Raw genomic sequence first — 12,144 nt, forward strand, 5'->3', positions numbered from 1 at the left:
CGTTTTGTTGGCGTCATTTTTGAATAAAAAGAAAATGTACGCTTACCATGCTGCACTTTGGTCCAGTCCTTCAGCCAGCAGTGACAAAAAGTCAAGTTGTCTGAATACTTTCTGAATGACTGTAGTGCATTTAGTGGCAACCTATTTTAGAAACTCATTATACACATTATTATAGTCTTTGCTGATTTGGGGAAAACAGTAATTACATGCATACAGATACCAGCAAGGGTCAGTGTGTATTATTCCCCATATAAAAGTAAATACTTCAGAATTTTTTTGCACTACATAGAGGTTGTCTTAACTCCCGCCCCCTTCTCCCCTTCTCTCTCACATGATCAAGTGGCCCCTTCACATAACTTATCTACCGCTGTAGGAGACCTTCACGGTGCACTGATGCAGCCCTTTCGCAACAAAAACATGCAGACAAGAATATATATTTTACTGTGAAGAATTATTGCAAAGTTAACGGACTTTATGACATTCTTTCGGATACATCGAAAGTAGGCTACTTTAAAAAAAACTTTTTTACCATTGTAGGGTAAGTGAAATGCTGAAATAAACCAATAGATCTGTATAAATTTATGAAACATTGAGTCGTTCGTTTAACATTTGTACCTCTTACTTCAATATGTCTTTAGCCATTATACATAAGGCATATTGATCTTGTTTTGCTCATTTTGGGCTTCTACAATCACACTTAAACACTCTTGCTGGACACCACCAGAAAGTCCAGATAAGGATTTTGTGGCAGCGGCAGCATGGGGGCTGGTTTCGAATTTGAACCATGCAGAGAAACCTCATAGGAGCAGAGAATGAGCTAGTGAAATGAGACTGTATGGCCACTACTCTACTGTTTTGGAAAAATGATAATAAATTATACAAAATGCATGAAGTTAAGGCAAATAGCCATATACAGGTCCACAGATAAAGAAAATATATTTAAAAATGCAATTTTTACTTGTCCAATATTGAGCCTCTTGCAGTCTTATTGTTTTCTTTTTAAAACCCTAGAAGTTGATAATTGTATTGCAGTACTTCCAAGATTGATCGTATTCTTTAATTATTTCCACATAGTTTTGCTGATGTAAATACATAGACCTAAAAGATGGCTGAAATAGTGCAACTGTATGAATATACTGTACATTCATGTTTGTTTGAGATAATCAAATGTACAACATACATCCAGCCAAAGCCTCCCAAAGTGTGGAGGTGTAGCACCATAGTTGTCAGTTTGAACTCAGGAACTTACATTGAAAGCCATCATTAATGTAAGTTAAGAAAAGAAAGGGAGGAAGTACATGATGTACTGAAGATATCGTATCTTCATTCCGCTAAAACAATAAAATAACATGTTGTGCCAGATTCCTGGACACAGATTATATTTAGTAAAAGCCTAAAAACGCTCTCCATTGAAATTGCTTTTTGGTCCAGGATTTAGCTTGATCTGTATCCGGGAATCCGACCCTTTAAGCTACTCGTAACTACAACTTTTTCCCTCAAGTAATTCATATTTTTTCTAACTTAAATTCTTTACCCCCAGGTGCAATGAGTGAATAACTTTCTACCGGGTTTAATAACAGAGGCTTCTGGGAGAACAACAACAACCAAAGGTTCTGAAGTCTGAACGCACCCTGGTACTGACCTTTGACCTCTAGCCATGTCTCAGAGTAACCCCTCCTTCCAGCTCATCCAGACTCTGAGGAAGTCTCCCGCTGTGTTCCGCCGCCGGTTCCACCTCCGGCCCAACCGCACCGCTACCCTCTCCCACGGGGATCCCCTCTACAAGGTGCTCTACCTGGGCACTGAGAAAATCTACTCCCTGGATCTGGAGCAGGCCCAGGGGGCCATAGGCCTGCTGCTCCAGCAGTGGGCCCCGGGGGCCCCTGAGAAACTGTGCAAGGAGCACGCTCTGGTGTTGCGGCGGCGTTACATAGAGGTGAAGGAGATTGCCACGGGGAGACAGCTCGCTAAGACCTATCTGAGAGACATTGCGTTCTGCGCGGCCGACACCAAGCACCCCAATGTGTTCCTGTACATCTGTAAGCAGCAAGGCCAGCAACTGCAGTTACAGTGCAAGATATTCTGGTGCACCAGTGCTGAGAGAGCTAAGGACATCACCGCTTGTCTGGCAAGGAGCTTTCAAACGGCTCTTAGTGATTGGCAGGGGCAGGGTAGCGAGACCAATCACATGGAGAAAGGGGAGGGATCATCGGAGGTGGATGGACTGTCAGTCATCCCAAGCCTTCATACTAATACCTCCTCTGCTCTATCAGGAGCTCTAAGGACAGGTGAGAGTGTTTTGAGATGATTTTGTTATTACTATTCTGTAGGCTACCGGTGATTGAAATTGATGTTGTTTGTGGCAAGTTTGTGTCAAGGCCTTTTAAATATATTTTAATTGATTTGAAAATGAATGTGTCCCTTTGAGTTCTACAGAGGCTTCAATAAAGCAATTTATTGTTTAATTTGCGAGTGTGTGACTTGGTGTTGCTAACGGTCCTGTTTGTCTGTTTGTGAAGACAGGTCGCTGGAGGAGTAGGGGTGTGGCTACTCTGTGTCCTCTCAGAGCGATGAGGAAGGAGAGGACAGGCAGCACCACCACCAATGACAGCACACAGTCAACCATTTGATATTTGACTTTGACTCTCTCTGCCAACTGATAATCTATTGGGCCTAGCAGAGCCTCACTAGCTCCTGCAGTACCCACCAGTATTGAAGAATGGACCACTGCCAAACTAAGCTTGGAGCCCAGAACTACATTTTGTGTGTGTGCTGGCCAGCTGCACTGTGTGTCTGTCATGAGAGACTGCTGCCAAACATATTCTTATTATGGACTTGATTAAAGCTAAGGGTGTGACTCAAAAGCCCCACATGCCACAGAGCACCCCTTTATCACCACCAACAGGATCATTGTGTTTACGCCTGAGCACTATTTTGGCTTGGTTTGAATTTTTTATTTTATTTAACTAGGCAAGTCAGTTAAGAACAAATTCTTATTTACAATGACGGCCTACCCCGGCCAAGTTACATGGGTTTCCATTGCATTTTCAACTCTACTGATGGCTTTGTTACCAAGAAAATGGACTTATGTAGTGAGTGTGCCCACTCTGGTATTGGCACGTTCACATTAGCCAACAGCTCGCATAATACAGTACACGTATAGCCTACATGATGATATTACTATGGACAAAAGAGCGAGATTATTTTTATTTATCAAACAGCAGCCAAGCATCAATCATCGTGTCACCAGCATAAGAGCCTCAATATTTATTGCAAAGGAGCATCAAGCTCATCACTTTTCACTTTCACCATCCTGTGCAGTTCATCATCATTTATTTCATCTGTAGCCTAATAAACTGCAGCCTAATAATGCTTTCCCGAGTCGTAGTGGGAGGACCACACATGTCATTGCGTGACTTCAAATTTTATTTGATATAAAGGTCATTCCCAGCTAGCACAGAACGTTCCTGTAACATTCCCTAAAGGTTCTCCTTTGGTTCTTAGAAAAATAACTTTCACAGAATGTTCTTTCACAGAGTTGAAAGTGCATGAGAAAACAATACATTTACGAAGTGATTAATCGGTTTCTGATTCTTTGTCTCATTTACAGCTCCGTTTTGTCAAGTATTTTACTAGTTTAAAAGGTGAGCAGGTTTACTTTACTACTACAATAGACACTCACCGAACAGTTCATTAGGTACAACACCCTGTTCAGAAAATGGATTGCTCTTACAGCTATTAGTCCGCTTCTCTAAACAGATTTCACACAAATATTATTTTGTATACAGCACCAGTCAAAAGTTTGGACACACCTACTCATTCAAGCATTTTTCTTACTTTTTTCTACATTGTAGAACAATAGTGAAGACATTGAAATAACATATATGGAATAATGTAGTAACTAAAAATGTGTTACTAAAGAGGCCAAATATCTTCTTAAAATTAAAACCATTTGTGACTAGGGGGCAGTATTTTCATTTTTGGAAAAATAACGTTCCCGTAGTAAACGGGATATTTTGTCAGGACAAGATGCTAGAATATGCATATAATTGACAGCTTAGGATAGAAAACACTCTAAAGTTTCCAAAACTGTAAAAATATTGAATGTGAGTATAACAGAACTGATATTGCAGGCGAAAGCCTGAGAAAAATCCAATCCGGAAGTGCCTCATGTTTTGAAAGCGCTGCGTTCCAATGCGTCCCTACTGAGCAGTGAATGGGCTATCAACCAGATTACTTTTTCTCCGTATTCCCCAAGGTGTCTACAGCATTGTGACGTAGTTTTACGCATTTATGTTGAAGAATACCCGTAAGCGGCTACATTGCGCAAGTGGTCACCTGATGCTCTAAGAGTGATTCTCTCGTAAAATACAGAGGTAGCCATTATTCCAATCGGTCCTACTGAAAAACCAATTGTCTCGGTGGATATATTATCGAATAGATATTTGAAAAACACCTTAAGGCTTGATTTTAAACAACGTTTGCCATGCTTCTGTCGATATTATGGAGCTAATTTGGAATATTCTTCGGTGTTTTCATGACTGCAATTTCCGGGCGATTTCTCAGCCAAACGTGAAGAACAAACGGAGCTATTTCGCCTACAAAAATAATACTTTTGGAAAAAAGGAACATTGGCTATCTAACTGGGAGTCTCGTGAGTGAAAACATCCGAAACTCATCAAAGGTAAATGATTTAATTTGATTGCTTTTCTGATTTCCGTGACCAAGTTACCTGCTGCTAGCTGGACAAAATGCTATGCTAGGCTATCGATAAACTTACACTTTCACCATAAAAATGCACTTTTATAATAAAAGCATTACATGCATTAATTGTGATGCACCATCTGGATTCGGTCTTATGTAGCAAAATGTGAAATGGTGTTTTTTACATTGCATAAAAGTAGATACTTAGAGCTACAACATGGTACATCATATAATGCATTTGAGGAACAATGGGAAAGTAATTCTGCTTTGAAAGTTGATCAACTTGTAAAGTCACTTTTGAGAAAATATTATTTGTCTACACCCATTCAGCATCGTTCACACCCTATTAGCTTTAGCCCCACCCATCTCGTTTCGCTCTCGGAGCGCACACTTGACACTCTGTCTGATGATTTGTTTACCTCTTGATAACATGAAAACAGCCTAACCAGCTCTGTTGGCAACAATTTCATTACGCTTTTTTGCAGACGTGTACTGACACCGGCTGTATTCAACGTAACATTAGCTAACGAGCCAGCCAGCTAATGTTAGCTAGCTAAACAACAATGAACAAAGTGCCAACAATGCCAACATTAGGCTCTAACTAGAAAAGCAAAATGCTCTGCGAAACAAATAATAACGTCCGTTAGGGTTAGGTTTTTGTTTATAAGGTATCCCCAAGGTTGATCTGGTGCCTTCAAGCTAATGCAGAGACCGGGGGGGTTGCACTCCGCATTTTTGGGATGTGTTTGTTTAGGTGTCTTCATCCTTGGTCTTTCTTCCATTTTAAGTCCAGTTCGAGGATAGGGGGGGGGGGGGTTGGGGTTAGGATAAGGGTGGAACCATCTTCTCCTGCTGATTAGCCAAGTGTTCAGGCATATTTAGATGATTACTGGTTTACCGTGGTTTTCACCCTTTGGTGTTAGGATTTGGATGGGCCTGATTTGCTAGGGAGGCTCAGCGCACAGACGGCCCATTGGGGGGGGGGCAAGGGATCGAAGGTTGGAGGAGTGTTTAGGTCCTCTCTGTCATAGGGTTTGATTCTGTTAGGATCTGGAGAGGGTGTAGAGGCCCCGTTGGTCTTGTGGGTTCTCTTGCGTCCTCTAGTAGCGGTCCTTGAAGGTAAGGGAGGGAGTTCCGCAGGCTCTCCAGAAGAGGTAGTAGTGGTCTTTGGAGGAGTTCTTCTGCCCATCTGCTGCCAAGGTACCAGGCCTCTGTCCAGTTGGTGTTGTCAGAGAGGATGTGTTCTGTTTCGTTCCTGTAGTGTCTCTCCGGGATATCATGGTTCCTTCTGAGCCATTGCGTGGTGGTGATGGTTAGTTCATCGAGGATGTGATGCTCTAGATGGGGTAAAGAGGGCTATCAGTTGCCTTGTCTTGGTCTGGTAGCCAGGTGGTAGAGGGCCTCTGGAGAGGTGTTTGCTGGTTGCTTCCAGGTGGTGTCTCGCTCTGATGAGTTTAGATCAGCTTAGCTGTTGTCTTGATACTGGGGTGGAAGAGGGTGGAGGTCCCATGTGGTGGGGTCTCTCTGGATTGTTGTTTGGTAGTTCTACGGGTGTGGAGAGGAGAGATGGGCCACTGGAATGATGTTAGGGAAGAGGAGGAGGAGATGTCTTCTGGTGTCGTGAAGAGGGATCTCGGTGCTGCTGGTGTGGAGTCCTCTGTGATGGTGCTTTGTCTAAGTGGAGGAGAAGGACTGTGGACTGGTGAGTAGTCCATGGTACCCGTAGTAGAAGTGATGGCCTCTGCGTCTTGGCTGAAGCTGCTGCCGGTCTGGGGCGTAGCCTCTGTTCCAGAGGTGTCGCTGTGGTGGTGTTGAGTCAGAGGTGGATCAGTTCGCCGCTTGGGAGGTGTTTCTCTGGAGGTAGGTTGGTTTCTTGATTCCCTGGATTATCTGGAAGCTGTTGTGTAGCGTGGAGGAGGTCACCAGGGCGTGGTGGTGTTCAATCTTCTCTGTGTGGTGGTGGTCCTCTGGGTTGGAGGTGCTACGTGGAGGTGCAGGAGCTGTTCGGTCCTGTTCTGTTGGTCTGCTCTGCCTCCCTGCTGTAGGATGTCTTGTGGTGGTATCTTCCTGTACCAAGGGGGGACCAATGGCCTGTGTAGTAGTCATGGTGTCTCCGACGGGAGGTGTCTAGGCTGGGTCGGTCTCATGGAGAGCGGTGGTGTTCTGCTGGATGGGTGTGTCCTCTGCTGGGTGGTGTGTTGAACGGAGGTGGAGATTTGTGTAGGCCTGGTCCCTCTGTGGGTGATGGGTCTGTTATTGGTGGTCACAGAGGGTCGGTTGGAGAGTGTGTCCTGTAGTCCCTTAGTTTTGCTCCTGCCATCCGAAGATCTGGTAGTGATGTCGGACTGTTGGAGTTAAGTGGTCTCAGGTGGTCCGTGAGTGTGGTGGTGGCGTTGGAGTGCTGGTTCCATCTTCCTGTGATAAGTAGATCGGTCTGGAGAGGTGTTTGAAGATTGTTCTGTTCGTCGAAGATGTGACATTCGGGTGGTGAGACGGGGTTGCCCCCCCAGAAAATGTTTTTGGGTGGCCCTTCGGTGCGTCGTCTCTTGTAGTATGTGGAGGGTAGGAAGGATAGTTGTGGGCCGCGTGGGGCCTCTGGTTGTCCCTCGTAGCATTGTTGGAGGTCTGCCGTAGTTGTGGGGGTGTCTGTGTTCTTCATGTTGGGTGTTGAGGTCGCTGAAGTGAAGTCCTTTGGGTCTTGTCCATCGGCGTTTTGTGTAGTGTGAGTAGGAGCTGTGTAAAACTCAAATTAAGGAGAGAATGAAGTACAAATTAAGAAGAAAGTAGCCAAAAAGAGGCCCTCCCGAAGTCCGTTGCGGATCCTGCCTTTCTTACAGCTGCACAACGGATCTAGGAGGGTCCCAGCCACAACGCATTTCTGCCTGCTGGGCTTTTTCAGGTGACAGGGAGGAAAAGGAAGTGAAAAGTGTGCAAAAAGGTGCACCTAGTCGGTACTAAGGAGCTACCCGTTCCGGACTGGAAAAAGGTGTGTGTGGTGCAGGTGTAGTGTTAGTGGGGGTGGAGATCTGGAAGATCTAGTCGGTGAAGGCCAGGGTCTAGTAGCTCAGATTGTTGGGAGTGGAGGTCTGGTAGATCTAGCCGTAGTGTGGCAAATCTTCTACAGTGGGTCTCTTGCTCTTTGCTGGTATCTGGATAAAGTTGTCTCCTTGAAGTGCTTCGACCAAATGGTGCTGAGTCTGAGATGATGCCCTTCTTTTATAGAGAAAGGGGGTGTGGTCCAGCAGGTGTCAAGGCTTCTCATTGGAGCATGATGAGAGCATGCATTGTGCATGTGAGGGGTATGGCTGTTTCGTCCAATCAGATCGCAGTACCTGTAGTGGCCTGCATGGGATGTCCATGTCATCTAGAGGTAAAGTGGTCTGGGATAGAGAGTTAGCTCCATTGATTACAATGGAGAATTGCATTGGGCCCGGTGACCTTTCTCTTTTGGGGAGCCGTTTCCGCTGTGGGTGGGTGAGGGGTCCAGGACGTATTGGAGTTAAAAGTCGAAGTCTGTGGGATTAGAAATAGTCATTGATGAGGTTCCTATGTGGTGTAGAAGTCCCTCAACTGGTCCTCCAAAGATGGTAGTCTTGACCTTTGTTCTGCCATAGACCTGTCTGTTACTTATTAATGTGGTTGTGTTTCCTATGTGTTGGTGGAGTGTAGGGGAGGTGGGTGTCGTGTTGGTGGTATCCGTTGGTGATGGTCTCTTTTTGTTGTGGTCTCCATTGGTGTAAGGGGTCGGTGGTCTTGTTTGTTTGTTTTGTCCTTTGGTGTGAAGTGTGATCTTGCCTTTAGTTGTGGAAGCCATTGTTTTCTGTCCAGTTTTGTGTATTGGTTGGAGTTCTAGAAGTGCTGTGTTGGGTCTTTTGTAGTGTAGATCTCTGTTGTAGATGTAGATAAGATGCCTGGGCTGACTGTGTCCAGGCCCCCCGACGCCCAACACCCAGGTGTCTGGCCATGGTTAGGTTGGTTGTTTGTTAGGGAATCCACAAGGTTGATCTGATGCCTTCAAGCTGATGCAGAGACCGGGGGGAGGGTTGCACTCCGCTTGTCGAATGGGGGAGTCGAGGGGTCCGGGCACAGATCCGCCCAGGTTGGAGAACCCTCCACAACTTGCCCACTTTAGTAGAGTTGGTTACGGGGTGCGTTGGTTTTAGGAGTCTTCATCCTTGGTCATACGTTCATTTTAAGGCCATGTAGGGTGGGGGTTAGGGTTGGGGTAAGGGTGAGGTTAGGGTTAGGATAAGGGTGGGGTTAGGTTAGGTTTTTGTTTGTTTGGGAATCCACAAGTTCGATCTGATGCCATTTTAAGTCCATGTAGGGTTAGGATAGGGGTGGGGTTAGGGTTAGGTTTTATATTTGGCAGGGTTAAAATAAACTTGTTTTTATAGGTGCACAGGCCTTTTCCTATGTGCCCCTCCAATGTCTCAATAAAATGTTATTCAAATGCAGTATCTTCAAAGAGCTGCTAGATGGGAGCATAGGATCATAAATAAAACAAAGATGGTACTGAGTGAGTCTTAACAGAGAAACCTACACATTATCCATCAAACCACCTTTCTTTCTTAAAAACATTTTTTTGTAGTATTATAACTAAAAAGGTTAAATCCCTCCAACCCCTCCTCAACGCCCTATCCCTGTTTCTCATTTAAACCCTCCGGTGTAATGGTTTTTATAACTCAGATCCAATTGCATTCTGCTGCCCCTCGCTGTCTCCCGGTCCACCCAGGACCAGCCTGCAGACCTGATACACTGAGGTTTGTGATGGGGTGATCGTTAAAGTAATTAACCAGTACTGTCTGTAATTATGCTTGTTTGATGTTGTACAGATGTTGTTTCAACCAGGTTTCTATTGTATGTTTTGTTTGACCGATAGTGTTTATTTCATAGTGTACAGGTGATAATATAGATAACATTGGAGGTGCTGAGGGAGAGGCTATCTGTGATCGGGGCAGAGGTGTCACTGTTGGGATTGGAGATTAATTTTCTCTGTCTGTAGTGGGTGGTATGAGGTTTGGGGGGTTGTGGTGGTATGTTACTGAACTTTGCCTGAGTGAGTAAGTCTTAGAGATTTTTATTCTTCCTGAATGCTGAAATGATTCTGTAAGGTTGAAGGGGTGGGTAAACCTGTTGTGCCATGGAGAAGTTGTGTTTTATTGGTGATGTAGGGGTCTGACTCTATGTGAAAATGTTGATATCAAGGGGATGAAAATGTTCTGTTGATGGGATGATGAGGAGGAAGGGTTAAGGTAGGGAGCGGGATGCGAACCTGGGTTAGGAGTGGGAGTGGGATGCGAACCCAGGTTAGGGGAGGGGGTTAAGGATAGAGGTGGGAGTGGGATGAAAACCCAGGTTAGGCTAAGGGTTAAGGTTAGGATGCGAACCCGGGTAAGGGTTAAGGTTAGGGGTGGGATGCGAACCCGGGTTAAGGTTAGGGATGGGATGCGAACCCGGGTTAGGGTTAGGTTCTTTGTTAGTTGTGGAGTCGGTTGATCCACTTCCATCTCTGCCATGTGGAAACCGGAGGGGGGATTAGGGAGGTGCACTCCACGACGCATGGGCCAGAGATGTAGACCCCTTGGTTGCCCACCTGTAATAAAAAGGCCCTGGGGTGTGATGGCTGGGCGTTAGGGTTGGCGTGAGGGTACACACACATACAGTTGAAGTCGGAAGTTTACATACACTTAGGTTAGAGTCATTAAAACTCGTTTTCAACCACTCCACACATTTCCTGTTAACAAACTATAGTTTTGGCAAGTCGGTTAGGACATCTACTTTGTGCATGACACAAGTAATTTTTCCACCAATTGTTTACAGACAGATTATTCCACTTATAATTCACAGTATCACAATTCCAGTGGGTCAGAAGTTTACATACACTAAGTTGTCTGTGCGTTTTAAACAGCTTGGAAAATTCCAGAAAAATGTCAAGGATATAGAAGCTTCTGATAGGCTTATTGACATCAGTTGATTCAATTGGAGGTGTGCCTATGGATATATTTCAAGGCCTACCTTCAAACTCAGTGCCTCTTTGCTTGACATCATGGGAAAATCAAAAGAAATCAGCCAAGAGAAAAAACATTTGTAGACCTCCACAAGTCTGGCTCATCCTTGGGAGAAATTCCCAAATGCCTGAAGGTACCACGTTAATCTGTGCTGTTGTTCTGTGGGTGATTTGCACTTCTCGCACCAAAGTATGTTCATCTGTGTTGCTCTAGGAAGTGTACATATGATGAAAATTACAGGCCCTCATCTTTTTAAGTGGGAGAACTTGCACAATTGGTGGCTGACTAAATACTTTTTTGCCCCACTGTATGTGGATATATTGATGCAACATCTCAAGACATCAGACAGGAAGATAAAGCTTGGTCGCAAATGGGTCTTCCAAATTGACAATGACCCCAAGCATACTTCCAAAGTTGTGGCAAAGTGGCTTATTAAGGACAACAAAGTCAAGGTATTGGAGTGTCCATCACAAGGCCCTGACCTCAATCCTATAGAAAATTTGTGGGCAGAACTGAAAAAGTGTGTGCGAGCAAGGAGGCCTTCAAACCTGACTCAGTTACACCACCTCTGTCAGGAGGAATGTGCAAAAAGTCACCCAACTTATTGTGGGAAGCTTGTGGAAGGCTACACAAAACGTTTGACCCAAGTTAAACAATTTAAAGGCAATGCTACCAAAAACAAATTGAGTGTATGTACACTTCTGACACACTGGGAATGTGTTGAAAGAAATACAAGCTGAAAAAAAGCATTATCTCTAGTATTATTCTAACATTTCACATTCTAACAATAAAGTGGTGATCCTAACTGATCTAAGACAGTGAATTACATGTTAGGAATTGTGAAAAACAGTTTAAATGTGTTTGGCTAAGGTATGTAAACTTCCGACTGTATATACACACTATACAGTAGAGAACAGTTAACCCCTAGTACCGACTTTTTGCAACTTTTTGCACTTTTCTGAATTTTTTATCCATATTTTCTCCCTGCTACCTGCTGAAGCCGAGTAATGCAGAAACACGTCGTGGCTGGGACCCCCCAAGATCTGTAGTGTTGCTGTAAGGAAGGCAAGTCCCACACAGTAGTCAGATGGGTCTCTTTTTGGCTCCTTCTTCATTTGTACTTTTCTTTTTCCTTAATTTGAGTTTTACACAGCCTTATATATATATATATATATATAGAAACACGACGATGAAGGATAGTATTATGTTGTATCACCACTATGTAATCCCTCACCCCCCCTTGTGAGGATGTACATGTATATGAACTCAGCAAATAAATAAACGTCCTCACTGTCAACTGCGTTTATTTTCAGCAATTTTAACATGTGTAAATATTTGTATGAACATAACAAGATTCAACAACTGAGACATAAACTGAACAAGTTCCACAGACATGTGACTAACAGAAATGGAATAATGTGTCGAGATC

At 44.2% G+C, this 12,144-nt stretch overlaps 1 protein-coding gene across 2 annotated transcripts; it reads left to right on the forward strand.

Annotated features, from left to right (window-relative positions):
• Positions 1-329: 329 nt before the first annotated feature.
• LOC139392911 (low density lipoprotein receptor adapter protein 1-A-like) lies at positions 330-3,580 on the forward strand. Of its 2 annotated transcripts, none has more exons than XM_071141237.1 (3): positions 330-538; positions 1,541-2,288; positions 2,520-3,580. In XM_071141237.1, the coding sequence occupies exons 2-3, from the start codon at positions 1,658-1,660 to the stop codon at positions 2,537-2,539; spliced, it is 651 nt and encodes a 216-aa protein (XP_070997338.1). In that variant the 5' UTR covers positions 330-538; positions 1,541-1,657; the 3' UTR covers positions 2,540-3,580. The 2 variants fall into 2 exon arrangements, with proteins under 2 accessions (XP_070997338.1, XP_070997336.1); XM_071141235.1 differs by having other exon boundaries at positions 351-538; positions 2,524-3,580.
• Positions 3,581-12,144: the final 8,564 nt, after the last annotated feature.

The sequence above is a fragment of the Oncorhynchus clarkii genome, chromosome 33 (assembly GCF_045791955.1).
Source record: "Oncorhynchus clarkii lewisi isolate Uvic-CL-2024 chromosome 33, UVic_Ocla_1.0, whole genome shotgun sequence".
In the NCBI taxonomy this organism is placed as follows: domain Eukaryota; kingdom Metazoa; phylum Chordata; class Actinopteri; order Salmoniformes; family Salmonidae; genus Oncorhynchus; species Oncorhynchus clarkii.

Bases quoted from the DNA above. Each gene is read 5' to 3' on its own strand.
- LOC139392911 (XM_071141235.1), top strand. From the start codon at position 1,658: ATGTCTCAGAGTAACCCCTCCTTCCAGCTCATCCAGACTCTGAGGAAG. The intron at 2,289-2,523 runs GTGAGAGTGTTT...TTGTGAAGACAG, and splicing joins ATCAGGAGCTCTAAGGACAG to GTCGCTGGAGGAGTAGGGGT.